The sequence below is a fragment of the Amphiprion ocellaris genome, chromosome 13 (assembly GCF_022539595.1).
Source record: "Amphiprion ocellaris isolate individual 3 ecotype Okinawa chromosome 13, ASM2253959v1, whole genome shotgun sequence".
Lineage (NCBI taxonomy): Eukaryota > Metazoa > Chordata > Actinopteri > Pomacentridae > Amphiprion > Amphiprion ocellaris.
In genome coordinates this window covers 15062746-15085290 of record NC_072778.1, presented here as the reverse complement: position 1 = coordinate 15085290, position 22545 = coordinate 15062746, and the positions used below count along the sequence as shown (strand labels likewise).

General features: G+C 38.8%; 2 protein-coding genes across 5 annotated transcripts in view; one reads left to right on the top strand and one right to left on the bottom strand.

The window, feature by feature from the left end:
- Positions 1-866: 866 nt before the first annotated feature.
- Positions 867-6559, bottom strand: arr3b (arrestin 3b, retinal (X-arrestin)). Its single transcript, XM_055016914.1, has 16 exons — positions 6464-6559; positions 6030-6062; positions 4819-4849; positions 4598-4658; positions 4459-4503; positions 4173-4363; positions 3953-4012; positions 3797-3873; positions 3554-3689; positions 3388-3472; positions 3087-3159; positions 2668-2805; positions 2426-2503; positions 2299-2322; positions 1855-2205; positions 867-1337 (listed from the first exon to the last, which is right to left on the bottom strand). The coding sequence occupies exons 2-15, from the start codon at positions 6035-6037 to the stop codon at positions 2121-2123; spliced, it is 1092 nt and encodes a 363-aa protein (XP_054872889.1). The 5' UTR covers positions 6038-6062; positions 6464-6559; the 3' UTR covers positions 867-1337; positions 1855-2120.
- Positions 6560-13592: 7033 nt separating this feature from the next.
- The window catches only part of inppl1b (inositol polyphosphate phosphatase-like 1b), a 29054-nt gene continuing 20101 nt past the window's right edge, over positions 13593-22545 (top strand). For 3 of the 4 annotated variants that reach the window (XR_008603756.1, XM_035955730.2, XM_055016759.1), the window contains exons 1-12: positions 13593-15140; positions 16352-16415; positions 18435-18573; positions 18743-18863; positions 19350-19490; positions 19680-19767; positions 19888-19965; positions 20597-20734; positions 20851-20965; positions 21097-21197; positions 21280-21382; positions 21504-21700. Coding sequence is in view for 3 of the 4 variants with exons in the window: in XM_035955730.2 (XP_035811623.2) it covers positions 15004-15140; positions 16352-16415; positions 18435-18573; positions 18743-18863; positions 19350-19490; positions 19680-19767; positions 19888-19965; positions 20597-20734; positions 20851-20965; positions 21097-21197; positions 21280-21382; positions 21504-21700 (1422 nt within the window). In the remaining variant the exon portion in view is untranslated. The remainder of the gene's footprint in view (positions 15141-16351; positions 16416-18434; positions 18574-18742; positions 18864-19349; positions 19491-19679; positions 19768-19887; positions 19966-20596; positions 20735-20850; positions 20966-21096; positions 21198-21279; positions 21383-21503; positions 21701-22545) is intronic. The other variant, XM_035955732.2, reaches the window with a different exon arrangement.

Below are 22545 nucleotides of genomic sequence, written 5' to 3'. Positions count from 1 at the left end.
ATACCTGAACACCTGTCTACAGATTGGCTCTCAAGAGAAAGTAGGTCATGCAGCAAGAAAAATAAAAACAAACAGACAAGCTGTTACATTAAAGGATGGTTAAGCAAGACTAAAGTTAATGTTTTGGAATGACCAAGTCAAATCCTGACCTTAATCCAACAGAAATGTTGTGGAAGGACCTGAAGTGAGCAGTTCATATGAGGAAACCCACCAACGTCCCAAAGCTGATATGTAAAACTGAATCATTATCCTCAGTGAATGTATGTCCTTTCCTTACCACCACTATAATGTTTTTGTCTATTTTGTTTAATTAGGTTCTTGTTTTATATTTTCCTGACTTTCAGGAAAATGTAGGGCTGTTTTAAGTCATATCTATGCAAAAATTCCACATAGAAGACAGTATAGAAAATTCAGAAGGATTCACAAGCTTTCAAGCACCATTGTAGGCAAGATTGTGGGTTTGAGGTTTGTTTTGGAAAAGTCATAAGTAAAAGAAATGGAAAAAGTGAATGAAGAGTGGTTCAGTTTGAGTCACCATTTTGGGACAAGTGGGTCATGTGAAAGTCTCATCAATATGTAAAGGATAGAAATGATTTTGTATTTTCGAAAGCAGCGTGATTCAGAGCAGTGTTTCAGAGAAGCTTTACCTTTTAAGAGCAATGTTTGGGAACAACTATAAATGCACTAAATACAAATTGTGAAATGTGACTCACCAAAATGATTGCGAACATAGAAATAAAAGTATATCATTTGTCGGTGAAATGATTAACAGTTATGTTTAATCTACTTTTTTTTGCAGTGTTGCACTAAGTATTAAATAGAAATGTTGACACAAAGATACTGAATAAAATAAAAAGAAGCCGGCATTTAGGGAAATTGTGTTTATTTTGTCATATTCTTCTAAGAAGAGTGACACAAGTAGAAGTAATTTGTGAACATTGATTCCATATATTCATTCTTCACATCTTATTGCTCTAATAACACAACAATAAAGAATATGGATAAATTAATCTCTGCATATTTAGTATCCTTAACATGTCCGGAAAGGTCTACTCTATGTCTACTGGACATTTCCTTTGACAACTGTGCAATAAATATTTAATTCTATACAATTGTCTGAATGCATTGAGAGAAATGTCACATTTTGACTCTTACAGTGATGGAGTGTTTGCAGTGATTTATGAATAAAAATGTGTATGTACAGGGGAAATAAGAGCATTGTAGTAACTACATGTCACTTTGTGCTTTTCTTCATTAGTGTTGAATTCCTTGAGTTCTGTCAGAGATGATTTTCCTTCGCTGGTTATCAATCAGAGGACTCAAGTTTGATGTCCGCCCTGTGCACGAAATCACAACTGAGTCTGACATCACCAAGGTAACTTACAGAACACATTCCATCTAATTTTCGTTACTGACGGGACTAAAACTGGTAGCATGCGATGCAGGCTTCCACTTTTTAATTATTCATAACACGGGCCCTTTATCGAACGCATATAGTGGTAGCTCTTGCATAATTTACCAAATCAGCAATACATGCTGATATAAGGAGCTACTTGAGGATCTTCCAAAAAAATCTTCATGAGGGTTAAAGTTATTCAAATTAAATATTTTATACAAATGCAACACCGGTAAAAGGGGAAACAATGCACTCCTTCGAAGGCTGTCCCATTATTGCTTCTTTTAGAAGAGCTTGCAACCTCAAATGATCAAATGTTTGTTTTACAAATAGCAGTCATTAGACTTTATTGATTATGAATCATAAACTTGGTCTCATAGTTTTGTGTTTAAGGGTGCTTAAAAGGACAGTAACCCTTGAAGAAGTGAACACCATTAAACTTAATGACTTTTCCTCACCTGAATTGAAAAGGCATTTAATCCAATGTGCTGTTGTTCATGAAACACACAATTACACGAGGAAATTAGTTACAGAATGTCACTGCCACAGTTAAATACATGTTTTTACGCAGAGACAATTTTATACTTACACTTCTGCTCAGTGAACAGCAGTGACATGCACAAAAAAAGAAAAAAGGGGGAAACATGACATAATAGATGATCAGAAGAGTAACAGAAAATTCACCACTGTCTGATTTGTTGAAGTGAAATTTCTGAGCAAGTATTTAAATGGCAATGATGTGCAAAATGCTGCACTCACCTGCAGGTTTTGGGGACATCAGAGTCAGAGGAACCTCTGCAGTGACATCACTGAAAAACAACATTTAATATTCATTTTTTTTATTGTTATTATTCTTTACCCAAATAAAACTTGTCAACAAAGGGAGGAAAATCAATATTTACCTTCCTGTTAGGCCACCCAACAGGCTTTGGTGAGAGAGAATCAACAAAAGGAACTATTAGTTTGCACAATTTGTCACAAAATATGAAGACAACATGAACTGATATTTTCTATTCAGATAAGCCTTACCCTCCACTGGACACCAACAGGTTGACCTTGACTTTATAGGAGATGATGATTCCTTGCATCTCCTTCTCTCCTTGACTCCTGTGAGGAGACAGGAATAGTTTACCGTTCAGAGCTGAAGGATTTGGTTTAAGACACCATAAGTGGATGACACAATCTATAACATTACCACCAGTCATTAAGAGGATAAAAGCCTGTACTGGCGTCACTGTAAACCCTCTGCTGAAAGACCTAATATGTCTTACAATGTTGTGGATGCGAGGTTGGTGTCCCCATCTTTTAGCCGTCCGTCCACCGCAAGACCTCGCTTCTCTTTGTTGTTGGAAAGCAGGGGGGTTATTTGGAAGGACTTGTCAAGTGTAGAGTTTGCATTTACTGTCTCCCTGTTAGTAATAGTACATAAACACATGACATATAAGGCATACAAAACATAAATAATAGCTTCACTTAAATGCCATTATGTGTGTTAATTTGCGTATTCACACTCCATATTTTAAGTTTATGAAATGGAATAATATACAAAGCATTTTCTCATTAATAGCTGCACAGAGCAGATGTAACGATGCTGAGATGTAAGAATAGTTTTATGGGCTGGCAATTTCAGTTAGTAAATAAAATCATTATTAAAACTGAATCTAAAATGATTCAAATCCTGTTTACTTACGCAAACTCCTGACAACATACTTCCTTGGTGTAAATGTCAGAGCAGTAGAGGACCACACTTGTTAGCTGCTCAACTAAAAATACAAAATAGTTCGCATTAGAGGTGTTGGTTAAAAAATACAAATATGTATAAAAAAATCTCTCTCTCTGTCTCTCTCTCTCGCTCTCTCTCTCTGTGTCTATATATATATATATATATATATATATATATATATATATATATATATATATAAAAAAATATATAAACTATGTATATGTAACTTTAAATGAAATCAGGCTTTAACCATTTTCTTGTTGCCTACCAGAGACTTTGATTTTCTTCACGGTCTTGGTGGTTTCGTTGTTGATTTTTACTTTGACGGTGATCGGATCTCCATGGTAATAACACTATAAATACGAAAAATCTATTTAGAATATATTTAGCAATAACATAACCTTTATAATATCAAAATTACTGTTTTCATGTACCTCTTTTTCAAGGGCAATCTCCAAGTGAACTGGTTTGTCAGACATCATAAACTGCTTTGAGATTTCAGCCTTGGGTCCAGCCTTGTTGTTAGCTGGTGCAAACTGTATTTTACGAATCATCAGTCGGCAAGTGTCCCTAAGACCAGATAAAAGACATAGTTGATGATTCTCTGCATGTTATTTATTCAGCTCAAGATTGCTCAGAGTGCACTGACAGTATGGTTTAACTGGGAGCAGACATACTTTTTGTCAATCACTTCATCTGGATTGTCTGCTTCATTGGCAAGGAATGCTTTAACCTCAAAGTCCACGCCACAAGCCTACAACAGAACAAAATCCAAATCAATTATTGTTTGTCAGACATTAGTGTATGTGTAAAAGAAAAGAAAGATGGTGTACCTTGCCAGAGTCACCTGGCCCAGGCTGTAATGACACTGAGCATGGAAGATCTGTTGGCATCTGAAACAAGAAGAAACAAAGCACATTCATAATCATTCACTTAAAATGATGACTGGATAGTAAATTGATGGTGATGATGTGATCTGTGCTTGATCAAAATAAGATTGGACTGAGCACCAGGACTCAGCTGATGTAATGTAAGGAGATTATGCTCCCTCACCTGGAACGCAAAGGGATATCCTTGCTCTCCAACTTTCTTTAGGAGGGATTCTAGCATTGGTGTTTTAGTTGGGTTTTCTGTAGCTGGATACACTTGAACGCGCTTGATCCAGATGTCTCTCCTGAAGGACAGTCCGATGACATCCAAGTCGTCACTTCCATAGCGGAAGGCACAAGCGAGGTAGACATATACTGTAATGGAAAAGGACATAGTTGCATATTAGAGTGTGCTGTCATGGTTCATGGCTTATAATGTTTATAATTGATAGTGTATAAAATATAAGTACCTTTCCTGCCCTCAAGACCAGAAGAGTCCACTTTAACTACCCCCTCTGCAAATAGGAGAATAATCATTTAATGGCCTTACATTCCACAGATTCACATACACAGTGTGTACATATGTTTAGAGGAAATTGTGCCACGCACCAACTACGTCCACAGAATCCACATGGTCCACAAAGTCTCTCTTCCCCAAGTACAGGGCAATCTGAGAGAAATGGAAAAAAGCAAAGAGGGAAACGGTTCACCAGGGTTACAAGAATTTTGAAGCTATTTCTGGAAGTTGGAACAGCGACATACAAATTGCACTCCTCCCTCTGCCAAAGGGGTGCCCTGTAATGACTATATTGTATATTGAAGCCACTTACATGCCCATTCCCACTGGTTTTCTTGAATACTCTGAAAAGGGAAAAAAGCAAAACACAATGAATTTGACTAGTTGCTCTAAACATGTTTGATTAAAAGTGGAACATGTTCAGGGCCAAGCCCAAATGTGCCTCTCTCCATAGTATAGTTGTTTTTGTTAGTGCATAGCAAAAACGACCTTTTTCTGTGGCCAAAGTTGTCGTGTCATCTTATCGTACATCTACAATATACCATGGCTGTCATTTCTAATTACAGGATAAACTCCCCCTACTGTCCACCCACTGTCTTATTCCTCTCCTGTGAGGATGGATTAGTGCTTAAAATGGAAAAGAACCTGCTGGCACTAGAGTCTAATCTGGACACAAGACATCACTGTATTCTGGTGAATTCCTACATATTGGTTACATTATATAAAATAGTTCTTTTTTTTATGTCAACTAGCTGTTTGACTTAAAAAACAAAGAGTGGTGATCTTTCATTGCAGAACTCAGTGAAGAGTACATTCATTATAATGCAGTTTGGATGCACATGTGTTAAGTCTTGTATCATAATGCAAAGATTTTCTTTCTGGGTTATGATATATTTGTTGCCCATTTGCACACAGCAAAGCGACTGTGCTTACAGCGTATGCCATGCAAAAACAGGTGATCCCAGGTGGTGTTTGCCTCTTTCAGGTGCTTGCCAATTAATCCTTTTAAAGCTTGTCTTGTACATCTCTCTTCCAAGATCCACACTGTCTATCTTAACAGCCATATCATATATACATAAAAAAATACAGTATGTGAAAACTGTAAAATAATTAAAGTGTTAAAGAATCATAGACACTGCAGAGATGTTAAATTGTTACATCTAAACTACTCTTTTCGTTTCTTGGGAAGGAATTATCACTTTGATCCCTGCATGAGCCTTTCTATCAAATGAAACAAGAAACAATTTATTCAAAATAATTATGTCAGCATTGTATATTAAATATCTCAATACACGATTCATTCACAAATCATTGAAATCTGGCATTTTTGCTAAAAGAGGAATTGTTAATTTTGAGGCAGCATAAAGTATTACTGTTATAATGATAATAAATAGGTTTATTAGATTTCCATTTCTGGTATTATGTTGCCTTACACCACTACAATAATACATTTTTTGATCTAAACTAGTTACTATCAGGATTCTCGCTGAATATAGTTTACTAGCTAAAATCCTTTATACTTACTTTGACATCTTGATGGCAAGTTACAGATCCAGTCTGTAAATAAAAACATTAAAAAGACTGAATAATGTGTAAAATTCAAGAGACCCATCATCGGTATATCAGTATGACTGCTGTGCATCAAGTGGAAACTTTACGATACTATAGACATGCGTCCAACATTTTTTGAAAACATTCCTTGTAAAAAAGAAAACCTTTCTGATTTTAGAGGTAAAACAATCAAGCGAGCATTCCTCAAGCCGAACATATTCTTAAGCATGTAGCTCTTGTTAGTGATAATACAAACAGTGACAAAAGTGGTTTAAATATATATTCCTGTGAAGTATTAACAATGATAAATCTTCACTAAATGCAATAATTCAGATTTTGAGTTATCACACTCTTGATCTATTTCTAATGTGCAGTAGGTCGGTCAGTAGGAAAATCAGCTCACTTACCGAGTCCTCAGTTCCGTCAGTGAGTCTTCTCTGCTGTCTTCTCTAATCCCTCCCTGTTATTTGTGTGAGTGACTCTTAGTCACTGCCTCTCCTTTGCTTTTATACCTTGACCTCCCAACCTAGAAGCCCTCCCTTCAGCTTACCTGAGGGAAGGATATTTCAGAGAAAATCTGATTAATTCATTATAACACTACTGTTTTCGTCCACAGCTTGGGTAAAAATACTGTTGTGTATGTGACTCCAAAATCATGAGCTCAAAGCTGTAGGTAGTTTCAGTCTTGAAGCTGAGACAGATATGAACTTAAACAGGCCATGTCCTGAAGTAAAGCTATATTGATCATTGTGTTAATTTTGCGTCAGTCCCAGTTTTTCTGAAATACATGTTTGGATGCCTAATTTTATGCACGTCACACTTTGCACACACACATGCTCATTTTTTATAAAAACTTATGCAGGAACAAGGTCAGAATTATGAATGGCAACCACAGAGAAATCCGTGTCTTATTTGACCTGTGCTGATTGAATGTCATGACTAAACAATGCACAGCTTGTGCGTTTTCTATATTACTTTTATATATATGTCTAAAAAAAGATTTTTCTCATGAAAGGATAATTTACAAATAACAATGGGGCATATGACTTTCAATTTTTTAAAGGTCTCATTGTAAAAACCTGATAAAAATTGCATATAAGTATTGCATACATTATTTGCTCTAAGTGTAAGTTAGTTTTAAAATACTCCTAGAGCCTCACTAAGTTTAAAAGATTGTCTTGTGAATGGACTGTGTGGATGTTCAAGGACTTCCTTTCTTACAGATTAGACTGGAGTAGAGTGGCATTAGTTGGATTTTAGTTGTTGTGGTAGCCAGGCCAACAGATGGTTTCTCTAACAAAAGCCCTGTGCAATCTGCGCTTATGGAAGGTTTACAGAAAGCTAAGTGACATGCTGACTTACTGCCCTGTAATAAACTGGGTCTTACAACTGGCATCAATTTCATTACCAAATCATCTTTCCAAATTAGGTCTGTTATTCATGGTAATGAGCAGGATTGTTTTAGCAAGTTAATAGCATTTAGTATACTGTCATGTCTGACGTGCCAATTCATGGGACTGTAAAACCTGCACTTGGTTTTAAAACTTTCAGGCCAGTAAAATCACTCAAACAGCCCAACGCCCCCTGTGTGAACTGTATGAATGCTCAGTGATGAGGAAAGCCACCTTCATCACTGAGGACCCCTCACATCCCCTCCACCACTCCTTCATGCTGCTGCCGTCAGGCAGATGCTGCAGAACCCCACTGCCCAGGAAAAACATCTACAAAAAAATCTTTCATCCACTCTGCAATAGCTGATCTTAATAGCACAAAATAGACTGCACTGTGTTTTTAGTGTTTTTAGTTATTTTATGTCTTTTACTTGCCTTTATTTATTGTACTGCGTTTTTAATGTGTAAGGGTACTTTTAATGTTTGAGTGTGGTTTTCACATTTTGTCTTACAGACGTGACAAAAGACAAATTTCTGTTTTTTGAACAGATAATAAAGTTATCTATCTATCTATCTATCTATCTATCTATCTATCTATCTATCTATCTATCTATCTATCTATCTATCTATCTATCTATCTATCTATCTATCTATCTATCTATCTATCTATCTATCTATCTATCTATCTATCTATCTATCTATCTATCTATCTATCTATCTATCTATCTATCTATCTAAATGAAGTCTAAAGTGTCTATTTGAGAGAAATGGAACAATGCAATACAGCTTATATAAACTTCAACTGCCCACCTTTGGAATCTGGACCTTTTCCCAGGTTGGGTCAGATTTCTTTTTGTCACCACCATATGTCCAAAATATTTAGAATATTTGACTTCATGAGTTGAGAAGAACTACCTGAATCTCTTAGTTTTATCACCGTGAAGTTGGACTGTTTCATTTAGGATAGCAGCACAAGCTCGACCCGGCTTTCAGGTATATTGAAGAACCTACATTTATTGGTAGTGACTGCCTCTGAATTGGCTCAATGCTATAATGGTAAATCCATTGATTAATGAGGGAGCTAGATGATTGGTTTTATGGCTAGATTGTCGCAACTTGGCAGTCAAGGATAATGAATGCGATTTGTGAATGTTTGTGTTGACCTCCCTTCAACTAGCTTATGGGGACAAGGTATGAGATCTCTTTAAAGCTGTTGGAAAAGACAGCATGAGTGTGAATTACACTGCCAAATCATCAGTAAGGTGTTTAAGCTCTTTAATAGGTTAAAGCGCTCCTCATTCTACGTTATACTCCACAATAACTAGAGACCATCTTGGAATGGGATCTCACCAACCTGTCAAAATGTTGACGTTCTGACCCATGAGTATTCTGCAAGTGCTCGTACCACAGCCATCTTCTGACTCGGCCTTCATTTTTACTGCAGCTACATACCTGTAAAGTTTCTTGACTTCATCTTGCACAGTTGTGATGCTGTCACTTTGCCAAAATCTGTCTATAGACAGAGACAGCCATAGCATTAAAGCCACTGACAGGTGAAATGAATAACACTGACGATCTTGTTACAGTGACACCTGTGAAGTTGTAGTTGTAGTTAACTAGGCAGTAAGTGAACAGTCAGTTCTTGAAGGTATGTGCTGGAAGCAGGAAAAATGGTCAATAGTCTAACAGCTTCGACAATAGCCAATATTGTGAAGGCTACGTGACTGGGACAGTAGAGTTTCTCCTAAATTGGAACCCTTATGGATTTTTTCCCCAGTATCTAGTGGTTAGTACAAGGAAAGGCAACCAGTGAACTATCAGGATCATGGGCGCCCAAGGCTCAAAGATGGGCAACTGAAGCATAAACGGATGAAAACCTTGATGCTGGCAATGGAAAAAAGGTGTCCTAACACACAATGCATTGCAGCTTGCTACATATGGGGCAGATAGGTCATGCTGACCTTTGTCATCTACTGTACAGTTCTTTAGAACTGGACCATGATGCAATGGAATAAAATATCCTGGTCTGATGAATCAAGTTTAATTATTGTTATTTTTTAATTATTTGGATGGTCAGGCACCTGCATGTCATTTACCCAGGGAAGACTGGGCAGCAGGATGCACTGTGGGAAGAGGGCAAGGCGGTGGAGAGTGTGATGCTCAAAGCAATGATTGTGGGAAAACTTTGAATCTTAGTATTCATGTAGATATTACTTTGACATGTATTACTTGCCTAAACTTTACTGAAGACCACACACACAACGGTATTCTTTGATGGCAGTGGCAACAATCAGATGGAAAAGGCCTCCTGCTGCACTGCAAACGTTGTTCAAGAATAGTTCACAACAAACAGATCAAGATGTTGATTTGGTCTCCAAATTCCCCAGATCTCAATCCGATTGAGCATCTGTGATGTGCTGGAAAAACAAGTCTGTCAAATCCACGCAGCTTACATGACTTAAAAAATCGAATGCAAACGTCTCGGTGGTTGATACCAGGGGACACCTTCAGAGGTCTTGTGGAGTTCATGCCACTATGGATCAGAGCAGCTTTGGTGATCTGAAGAGGCCTGACAGTATTAGGCAGGTGGTTTGTTTTGGCTGATTGTTTCATGACCGCTGTTAACATACTCAAAACTGCTTTTGTTATACTTCCTGCTCCAGTGGGTGTCTCCAGGACTACAATTTGTCCTGACACCATCCAAATCACAAGATGACTACAATACTACCCATGCTATCACAGCTGGTAGACATGCAGCTTCACTTTTGTATATGACCCTAACAGTCTTGTTTGTTTAATGAATACCGAACAGCTAAGCTTTAGACTCCTCCAGTATAAAAGAAGTCATTCTAATAAATTAAAGCAAACAATCACTGTTGTAAGAGTGGAGATGTGGGAGCAATGGCTTCTCTATGAGGAGCATGTGGCTTTTATGTAACACCTGATATCTGGCAGTTCTCAGACTTTTGCAATGAATCCTCACACTTCTGTTACCTTACTTTAGAAAAGAAACAAAATAGTCCATGTCAACAATAATTAGTTTTGTGGTGAATGTTGTGTATTGGTTTGTAATGTTCAGAGTTTTAACTCCTATATTGCACTGAATATGTTGAGATACACTGTGTACAATTGTATTTTTGCAATTAATATTTTCAGCATAAAGTCACTGAATGCAATCTTACATAATGTTCCGGTCTCCTCACTCACTGACTTTTTCCAGTTTTGACTGAGGGAGGTTACGTACAGTCCCATAAGCCCCTTACAGTTAAGCTGGTGCCATTCCAGGCAAACTCTTTATATAGAAAGTATTGTCTCTTGAAGGGACTGCTGACTAGTCCTAGTGCATTATGGCACCATGGTATTACTGCTTCTTAACAAGCCGGTCTTCTGTGTGTTGCTAATTTGAGGCAGTTACGTAGTGGCTGTTGCTAAAAGAAACACCATCGCTACAAGTGTTGAGCCAATTAGTGTAACCTCGCACTGATAGTAAACAGTGTGAAGAGCTGTCAATATAACCTTCAACAAAGTTTTGTTGGTGTACAATAATGCAGTCAACATCGCTCATATAAAATGTTAGTGCACTTGAAATATTCAGTGAATATGAACTAAGACTAAATGTCAGGCAGTTGCAGCAGTGTTACTTGTTGACCTTCTATTGCTTGGCTTCTGCAGCTCCCAGTGACCTTTAGCCTACTGCATTTTTAGCAGCTCCTGCTGACAACCCCAGCTGGTACTAAATGGTTGTTGGTGCCATCACCTTGAAAGATAATTGTTGTGAACACATGGTGATCCACAACCAGAGCACTTACTCACCACATAGTTAAAATTCATGATCTGACTTACTTTGGAACAGTTTTACAACTATGACTAGCTCTATTTGATGCTTTGAATATTGCTTGATTTTTAAAGAAAGGTTTATCCTCTTGCGGATGTGCTTATGGTAACACGGCTTATGTTCAATCAGAATAATTTCCTTTACTTAGTTATTTAATGTATACTGCATTTTGTCTCTCATATAATCAATACCTGTCCTGCTGCCTGTCCTGAATTATAAAATACAGAATCACGTATTTCTGTGAAATGTTCAAAAGTCCTGTTAGAAATTAGAAAAACTACAGCTCCTCTGGCATCTCCTTCATCTAGATATGGCGGTCTGACTCTAGTTAAACAAAAAAATAATAATTAAATTCAAAAGCTGATCTGCCTGCTGGCATGGAAAATGAAAGCAAGCAGGTGTTGTTGGAGTACATTTTGCTGTTTCTGTCTGTGTCAGTATCCCGTCCATTCCATTGCTTGCATAAGCAGAACATTTGGTAGAACGGGGTAAAGTAACAGACACGGCAGGAACCGAATTAGCTCCACACAACTGCTGCTTCTGAGAATGACTATTGTGATAAATGGGAAAACTATCTGTAGGGGATTTTGCAGTGATGATAGTGAAATTTTGTGGTTTTGGAAAATATTACCAGGCCTGTATCAGATATGTGTCTTCACCACAGCTTGTGCTCTGATGAAGAGTGTAGATAATAAACAGACAAATGAACAACAAATGAAAGGCAAAACCAACATAACATGTTTTAGCACTGCGTTGGGCCTCCATGTGCCGACAGGAAGAGCTTTGGTGCACCTTGGCATTGATTCTCCAAGTCTGGTGCTGTACTGGAGTGATAAACTCTATTCTTCCAAAAGATTTTCCTTCATTTGATGGTTTGATGATGGTGATGGAGAGCGCTGTCTAACATGTCAGTCCGAAATCTCCAGTAGATGTTAAATTGGGTTGGTTTCTTTTGGCTGCAACGGCCATAACATATGATTCACATCACTTTCATTTAACCGTTCACTTACCCCTCTTGCTCTGTGGATGGGGGCTTTTCATCCTGTAAGAGACCACTCCTATCAGGATAGAAATGTTTCAGTGTAGCATAAATATCACTCAGAACAATTTGAACATGTGAACACACAAGTGAACCCAAACCATGCAAGTAAAACACCCCCAAAGCATAACGGAGCCATCAGATGCCCTCACTGTAGGGGAAAAGAGCTCATGTGCTTCCTTTGATTTGTCACCAATCTGTATTTTCCTGTTACTGTCACCAAATTTCAACATCTATTGGCTGGTTGGTGCAATGCTAAAATATCTCAAAAAGAATTCAATGGATTGCCATGACATTTTATACAAATACTTATAGTTCAAAGATGTTCCTACAACATTCCAACTGACATTAGTGATCCTTGTGTTTTTCTCTATCATCACCTATAAACTATGAAACCCAGAGGATGAACTATCTAATGACCTTGCTGAGGGTTTTATCACTGAAACGTCTCAAAAATATTGCATACAATCACCTGTTGTATCCAAATAATGGGTCCTACTGACTTTGGTGGCCCAGTGATCATAAAATGGTGGGTATTCAGGATTTTGCAAACTGAAGAATTATTAGACACATTTCTGTGAAATTTGATGCACCCATTCATGTTTCCCTTAAGATAAATAATAACTTTGGTTTTACCCTAAATTTTCATCTTGAGCTACTACCAGCTCAAAATATATATTTGGTAGATATTTAAAATACAAGCAAAACTTATGATGTCCCCCTCAATCTCAGTTGTACTTTGCAAATAGTCACAAGCAGCACATGTTAGCAAGATAATACACTAAACTAATTTTGTCACCATAATGATCCCTGTTTAACATCGACTAATAATCAGCATGTTTCATCATCTTTGTGGACATGTTGGCATTTCAATGTTTAACTCATTCAAGTGTCGCTGTGCAGGCATGATGTTGTATATTGTTCTACTATTTGCTGTACAAAGCACATAGCAATACTAAAAAGAGCTGATTATAGATTGAGGGTCACGAAGATGCATCATCAGATTGGGATGGACTTGCGTCTATTTATTTTATGGGGTCTGTGGTTGGTGGTTGGCGCATTTCTGCTGAGTAGTGAGAGGCACAACAGTAAATGTGGGACTGAACAGCTTCCCACAGAGTTATACGCTCCAGCTAATGGAGAGGGAGGGACGAAGGAAGGCTGAATAATGGGCGATGTTCTAGTAGGGCAAAAATAAGAAAGTTAGGGATGATCATAACCATATGGAGACTGTGTTTTGCTCAGAGGGAAGCGGTGAGCAAGAGGGGAAGGGAAGTGAAGGGAGGGGACAGGACAAAGAAAGGGTGAAAGTAAACATGCCAGAAAGAGAATGAAATATCTGAAGATGAAGATGTTTTATAATAAAGAAGAAGCTGTGGATCAGCCAAACAGCTCACCTGAGAGTGAAAAGCTGTGGTTGCTGTTTGGAATCTGAGGAACTGGACAGAGTTGGGGCAGCTCGAGGAAGAAGAAAACAGACAGGAGGGAGAAAAAGGAAGTAATCTGCTGTTTCACACACTGCTGGTGAAGTTGAGCCCCTCACAAGAATTCTCCTGGCTATGTCCGCCATCTGGAATGTCGAGTCACTTCCTCTGTCTGCCCTGCTCTCTAATGGGGTTGTCCTCTGCCTTTCTGCTCCCTCCCTCTGCTCTGACAGCACTGTGAAGAACCGCTGGAAAACACGCCAAGGCAGACGGGACTCTTCTGACAAGACACACACACCAGCACGCAAACATCCAGCATGAAAGTAAGACCCCTGGTGTAGCCTGCATCCAAGCAGACTTAGTCTAAATGGAATCTGGGCTTGGAAGAAGCAAAGACAACTGCAGTCATCAGCTGAACTTTTTTGGAGGGTGTTTCTTTTCCCTTATATGGCAACAGAGCTGGGAAATCATTTGAATTAGTCTGGTTTCTGTTGCATGCCTGTCTGGTTTTAGTGCTGACTGAGTTCCATCTGGTGTGTTTCTGTCTCTGCTGTGTGCGTGTGTGACTATGTAAGCGCTGTGTGCACAGCTTGATTTGTTTGTTTTGCCATTCTTGGTTCTTCTTTTCCTGTTGTTTGCATGTGGGGCTTTTGTTTTGGGACAAGAGGAGGGCTTGTGTTTGTGGTTAAGCTAGAGGCACCGTCATTGCCTCAGGGGTGGCTGGTTCATTCAGACTCTGCACCGCTCGCTCTTTTTCTTCTACCTCCTTCTCTCTCCCTGCCTCGCACAGTTGTGATGGCCTGTGTTTGTTGGAGCAACACACCCACCTGGGTGCAGCAACTTGCCACCAAAAGCTGCAACTAGATCTCTCTACACAAGGATATCACCCGAAAGGTGGACCGGAGCTTCTACTGAGGATCAGGCCATTGTTGGAGTGGACTAACCTCACAATCAGCTGGATGTTTCTTCTTTTTCATTCGGTGCAACAGCATGTGTGACCCAGAAGGAGCCAGCAGGGACCCAGGAAGTGCAAGCTGATAGGTGTGTCTGTGTGACACTTTGGTCATGAAGGAGAGGATCATGTGGAGGTTTTAAATGCTAAAGTAGACCACTCAACACACTCTGCTGCTGATGACTTGAGTGACAGACCTCCAGTGTGATGCCATCTGAGCAGGTCTGACAGTGAAATTTGTGTCACTTCAAGTTCATCACCTCATGTGGATTATTTTCATGAACATATCTCTTAAAATTGATTGCCATGGCTACGGCAGCATGGTATCATCGTGACATCAGCCGTGTGCATGCAGAGGACTTATTGGCACGAGCAGGGAGGGATGGCAGCTACCTAGTGAGAGACAGTGAGTCTGTGCCAGGAGCCTATGCATTGTGTCTGCTGTGAGTACATGCACACTCACCTACTTACAAAATAGGCAGTTTAACACATCACAGTCAAACACTTTTACCTATATGAGATATTTATTATTATGGAAGCAGTAGTATATTCTATATGAGCACCTGCCAGCATTCATGAATGTACAGCCTTTGTAGTAATGCAAGGAAAGGTGACCGTCTGTTCTCACCACAAATCAGTTCTGTTATTAAATGTTGCTTCATATGTCCTATTTTATTTTTCACCTACTTCAAATATTTGGTGAGTGATTTATTTAGGATGTGTTAAAGAAGTAAAGACTTAGGTGAGAAGACACACAGAGAACTCCTGCTTTGTATGAAACCGTAACTGTAAATGTGATCTTGTGAAACATTTAGATTTTGACTTATGGGATTGGTATCCATAAATTAATTTCCATACAATGTCCCTATTTGTAAATTGATTCAACAGCTTCACTTACCCTGTCACATCCATCACGTTCACCATCATCTGCCAACAGGCAGCTAAGGAGCTACTATGGCTAAAAGTGGTGCATACAGGCTGGGCCAGCTTCACACATGCACCCTCTCCAGACTAGTCAGCCTGTTCTGTCCAAGTAAAGTTCATCTCAGCCAGTCAAACCCCAGCTTATGACTCCCTGTTTCCCCACTTACCCCTCTTTCTTCCCTGGGGCCCCTGAAAGTGGGCGGGAGCCTGAGCAACCGCACTACGCTGACTGCTCATCAGCCCAAGCCAGATACATTCCTGAAAGCTGAGCCTGGCCGCTCACAGTGTTCCTTCTTTCCCTTCATTCTTTTCTCAGTATCTCATTCCTCCTTTTAGTTTATTACATTTGTCCCTAGTGTTGATTTGCATTTGTATTTTGTACTTCTGCTATAACAGTTCCACTTTGGCTGTGTAAAATACAGTAGCAGATTGAATAAAACTGCCGTTCATCTTCATGTACTGCCTGAAACAAATTCCTCTGAAGTGACTGACGCTGATGATGATCTAAGTATCCCCCAAATGTTGTATAACTAAAACAGGCTGCATTGTTAATGATCTGTTGAACAACAGATGCCTTGTTAAGAAAGTCTAACTGCAGCTATGGATGTGGTTTCTTTTTAAACCAAATAATCCAAAGCGAGATGTAAATCTTACATTTTCCCTTTGAATATTTGAATGCTTTGTAGTGATTTTCAATGGCAATAATAACCGTTATTTTTGTTTTTCAAAGGTTCCAACGTCATGTTCACACCTATCGTATTCTTCCTGATGCAGATGGTCTTTTAGCAGTTCAGGTGAGTGTAAATTGCCCCATGATGTCTAATGCTTGGCCTGAAAAAGGAGTAAAGAAAAACACAATAAATATCTGAGGCCTTGGCACACACTGTACTCACAGGGAGAAACACAACTGATCAGATGGAGTTAGAAGAATCACACAATGGTTTGTTTTTGCCTGTTGTGTTGGAGAACAGGAACATGTTTGTGTTTCCTCTCCGTACAGACTCTGTTAAGACTGCAGAAACTTTGCTGTTTGAATGGCATCTCTGCCATGTGGCTGCATGCTCACAGCATGAGCTCAGCAGCACAGAGGAGAAATTGTTTTTATGTCTCAGAGATTCCTACTCAACCCACACACTAGGTCATTGACCAATGGGTGTGCTTATTTGTTATGTGTTTGTATGGGTCTATTTGTATTATACGTAACGGGTCTGTTGGATGTGGCAGACTGTGAGCCATGCTCTGAGCAGGGGGCCATTTAGTCAGCAAATGACCTAATTATTAGACTATAAAAACACTCACCGGCATTAGGTTTGCAACCACAAAAGTGCACACATACACACTCAGTTGGTAAGTAAAGCAAGAGAGAGAGAAAAATGAACTTTTCTTTCTTCTTAAACTGCAAATCATCTGCCTTTTAAAACCTATGTCTGCATATTGAAATTCAATGACAAGTTTAATAACGATTGTCTGGCAGTCGCTTTTAAGCCTTTGACTTGGAAAAATCCTTTGCTTTCCAATGAAGCTCCTTAAACTCTGTTGCTATTTCAGTTGTTTTTCCACTGCCATCAGTATAAACCTCCAGTACGTATTTTCCCTCCCTGGATTTGCTCCACTAACTCACTAGTCGCATGCTTGCCTCTTTGTTTTTCCAAGAGGGCCATGGAGATATTTTGAGGCCAATTTTGTCTTTCGCTGTCTCTTATTCCTTTTCATTTCTTTTTAATTGCTTTTCAAGAGATACTTGTGGTATAAAAAGTACTATTTGAAGAGTTCCTGGCAAAACAGACAGGTAGTTAAAGCCAAAAAATGGGTTCTTTGACCGCAGAATCAAAACAAAAACTTCTAAAAAGAGGGCACAGGAAAAGAGCTCTCTCTGTATTGTGGTCTAATATGTACCATGTTGATTTTTAACATATGAATAGTAGTAATGTGAGCATGTATGCCAGCACCTTTATTAAGTCTTAATTGTTGCCCGTACTGCTTTGAGTTCCACTGAAGTGTAGTCGTACAAGGTTTTGTGGAAAGTTTGAGAGAAAATTTTCTTGGGCTTGTGGGCTAAATGTGTGAATATATGCATGTAAAAAATCCTTTGTCAAATGATGTTTGTGTTTTTGGGGAGGGGGGCATTTTAGACTGACGGGGAATGTTGGACCACACTGAAACATGACGGCCAAGTGTTGCTGTAGCCAGGAAGTAGCTGTCAGTGATGTCACCGCTCCTTTGGGGCACAGGCCACAGCTTTTCTAAATCCCTCCGGGGTGCTGTTTTATCAAAGGGCATCATCTGTGTGTGCCTTTTTCTGTCATGCAAATAAATACTTCTGCTTTGTTCAACCATGCATGATTTCGGAAGAGCGGTTGGGGTCCTGTGTGAAACATCCACTAATCATCAGATTGCAGCTCAGTTTAATGCACACATTACAATGCAAATCTTCTCAAGGTATTTTGAAAGCCTGTATGTTTCAGAGTTTTTCTCGCCGTATTCACAACTAGTTTAATTAGGAGGATTATAGGCAATAGGCTGCAGTAGTTTTTGTTTCATTGTATATGGAACTGAATGTGTCCTTGGTGCTACATCTTGTCTGAATACACACATAACCTTGCTGATATGCATTTGTTATCAGTGTGACCTGTTTTATGCACGTCCTTCAAAAAATGAAATTGTTAGTCAAAATAAATTTAAATTATTTGAACTGCCTTTTTGAATTCAGCATCAGTGCATTACATTGCTTGTCTTTTTTCACCTACAGCACGTGTGTTTTCAGCTTGTGTGGACTTTCGCATTTAGATGCTGCTGTTGTGTTTGTTTCACAGACAACACAGGGGGTGCAGGTGAATTGTTTTCGGACACTGGAGGACTTGGTGTTGGGGTACCAGCATCCCCACAAAGGCCTGGTCACTCCTCTGCTCTACCCTGTTCCCCGTGATACAGACGCTGGGGACGAGAGCTCAGGTGGGCCATCAAAATGTTCATGGTTTCTGTACAATATACTATAATTAATACAAATGATAGAAACCGTGCCTATAAACAATTGCAATAAACTGTGTAAGATCCCCCTCTTAGGGCTACAGTATTATTTGCTTGGTATTCATGTTGGGTTTTATGTTTTGTGTATGAACAGATGATGAAAAGCCGCCTCCTGCTCCAGCTGCTGTCAGCACAGTGCCTTTCACAGGACCACCAGCAAAACCAGCCCCTCACGCCCTAATCCTGGATAAGCTGCAAGAACTGAACACATCCAGGTATATTTGCTCAGCTCGATAAGAGAATAATTCAGAGGTGTTTTCTGAAAGGTACTTTTCTATGTTGCATAATCTGTGTTTCTAATTTGATATTTTGCATATCAGTATCAGATAGATTTATACGTGCAACTGTTTATCAGCTTGTGGCTTTTAATTGAACTGAATTGTAAGCTGAGTGTCACATTAATATGTTCACCACTAAACAACATATTTCATTGACATATGCACCTGTTGGCAATCAAGCATAGAAACAATTTTTGAAACACTGCATCTGCTTTTGACTTTTTTTTGTCCTATTAATAAACAATGTTCTCATGCTCCGTACCGAACTCTCTCTTGCTATTGGTCTACAGTTTATCACACGTTGCGTAGATATTTTTCCTTTTGCTAGTAGATCAAACATAAGCAACAACAATATCCAGAGAACATAAATAACTGACATTATAGAATATTACAGTCTGAATTCTACCTGTTGTTATTTCACAGTACTGCAGGTGAGGTGATTGGCCTGCTCAATGACTACCTCTTCAGTGAACTGCCTCTCGACATTGAGAATGTGCATAAAGGGGCAACAACTCTAAGCCACCTCAAGCGTACTCTGGGTGCTGCGTGCCAAGGCCTAAACAGGTTTGCCTTCTCTTAATAAACTCAATTTCAATGATGAAATTAAAATGACCAGTAGGAGCAGTTTGCAGTGTGTGGACTGTTCTGTTTAAAAGATTGCTACATGCACTACCCTCCAAAACTATTTTGACAAGTTTGTGTTTATTTGTTTATGATAATGAAACTCAAGTTGTGCATTAATTGGTTCTGCAGTGAGATTGATCTGACTCTTTCAAGTCTGGAAACTTTGGCCAAAGTGTTCGACCATCCAAGCTGCTCTTTAACACCCACCAAGGCACAGGTGAAGTACAGCCTATGCTTTTATAAGAACAGTAACTAACTGTAATATTTCTCAAATGGCAACCGATCCATTTCTTTATACAAACTCATTGTGCCTTTTGTCTTGTGTTTTGGGAACAAGGGTCCAGAGATGGAGATGGACAGTCTGTTGTGTAAGATTTCAGCTTTGGTCAGCCTTCTGTCTTCCTTGGAGAAAAAGGTGTGTTTATATTACTGCTGCTGTTCTAAAGAGTTATGAGAATAACTGTATTTAGGAGAGTTGTTCATTCTTTTACAAACTATTTAGCAGCACTTGTTGTCATGAAATTTCAATTTCTTTAGCAGTACTGTTTCCACTGTTTCACTTCAGTGACAGTATTGAAGTATGTATGGCTGTTAATATTTTCACCATGACTAAATGTAATAAAAACAAATCCTGTTTGTTATGGACAGTACTACATAATAGCATTCTAATAGTAATTGCACCACCCTAATATTGTGTGTAGTTTAAGCTGACATGAATTAAAGCAAAATACAAGTCATTGTAAATTCATTAAATCAGATTCATAGTTTTTTTGTCCACTTTAAGTTCAGGATTTCAAGTCCTTAAAAACTAGTGTTTTTATTACCACTAATTAAGTAATTGGTTATTTCGAATACCATTTATTGTAGAGAAAAGACTCATCCTTCTAACCCAGAATAACTTTTTGGTTAAATATAATTTAATTATAAATTTTCATAACTCAGAAAGACTGTTGCAAACGGTTGCGTTAATTGTTTTTGTTAAGCCTGAACATATATGTTTGAAGTGTAGTTAGATTGTAACACTGCGATATCCTCTGTCCATAAAGGTATTAAAAGCATTACAAGATGCTGTGACTAATCACAATCTGGCGGTGCAGCCGAACCCCCCTCCTCCTGAACCGGCTCCCACCAACCTAACTCCTTTCAAGAACACTGCCAGACAGCTGCCTGTCCACTCCTTTCAGGTAAATCCGGGTGAAAATGGCGCTTTATACACGCTGTCTTTTAAAAAGATGATGCGAAGAAAGACAAATCAGCAGATTTCTGACTCTGTAAATGTTGTTTTTCTTTGTGTGTACAGGTGAAGATGGTGAGGTATGGCAGACAAACTGTTTCTGTGGATGTGGACACAGGAGTGCTGCTTTTTGACAGGAAGGCTGGTTCATTTGGTATAGAGAGGGTCTCACATGACAGAAGTAAGAAAATGTTTACTTTATAGAGTGTGTAACTTTTCTCTTGCTTGCAAGAACATTGTGTTGTATAATTATATATACATAATACATGTTTATAAGTATGTGTGTCTGTTGGCACGTCTCCTGTCTATCAGTCCTTCAGATTGTCAAGTTCCAGAGCAGTCCAGCCAAGGTACGCATGGTGGTCGACAGTCACCACAGCACACCGAGGGAGATGACGTTTGAGAGTGTACGGGTAAGGCAACATAACAGGTTTCATTAATCTACTGATGAGATCTACTGTGTCTCTTACCGTAATTCACTGTCATCGCTTTCAGAAATGCGACTCCTTCTGCCAGCTGCTCCAGCTGATGAAAACCCGGCACTCTCAGCGGAGTGAACCTGACATGGTCTCTGTGTTTGTTGGCACCTGGAATATGGGTAACTATTTATGTGGAGGTGGTCTTTTCCACTGGCATGCCACAGAAAGCTGACAAATTTTCTGAATCAGAATAAGGAGGTTGCTTTCAGTTGACATATTTGTTGTGTTATGTGCATTCAGGTAGTTCCCCTCCTCCTCGAAGCCTGCAGACGTGGGTGACCTGCTGTGGTTTGGGACACACCCCTGATGAGTCGACAGCGTTGCTCCCTCATGACATCTACGCTTTGGGGACGCAAGAAAACCCTCAAGGGGAGAGAGAGTGGACAGAACATATCAAAGCTACCCTTCGCAGCTATACCCACACTGACTTCAAACAAGTAATTCTTCATTTTCCAACTTTTTTCAGCTTTATTATATGAATCTTAGGTCTAAATGGGGATCATTAGTTATAAAGCTAGCATATTTAATTAGAGAAAGATTCACAAGTTTAAATGCCTAGAATATTTTAAGGAGGAAACTCAGTTAATTTTCTCTATTGTATTCTGTTTACAGGACTAGAGGGGTACCATAGCACATGTGAAAATAGTTTATAATACTTTGTAGCTCTAGAGGAAGCTGTACAGTCGGATAGATTGTGTCATTGAGTTTTAATCAGTTTTTTTATGGCACATTGTGTGTTAATATTACAGGAGTGGCATGTAAAATGATCAGAATACTCTTTTATCAGAACAAGTCAAGGTTTACATCACTTGTTTTTTGCACAAATATTAACCAATTTACTAATATTTTTCTTAATTGTATTAATCGATTATTATTTTGTGTTTAATAAATATGCAAACGAAAAACACACACCGAATGTTAAGATACATAACAGCCCAGGATGAAGCTGAACCCAGTGACAGGTTATCTGCAGTGATTTGGCCCATTCCTCCAAGCCCAGATGTATATTGTTAAAGCGGTTAATGCAGCCATTTAAATCTGATTCAAAGCTCATTTCACTGTCCCAAATCACAGAAATCTCCAGCGTTCATGCTCTTGAAACATTCACCCTGTCTGCTGTACAAAGATAAAATTACATGATCCAATATTATGCCATCTGATGTTACTGCTTTTAAAAAAATAAAAATAAATAAATAAAAAATTATCTACTATAATGTTTCTGGTCTTTAGTGCAATGCATAACATTATTAGTTTAATTTGTTGGACTAGTTAGGTGAATACC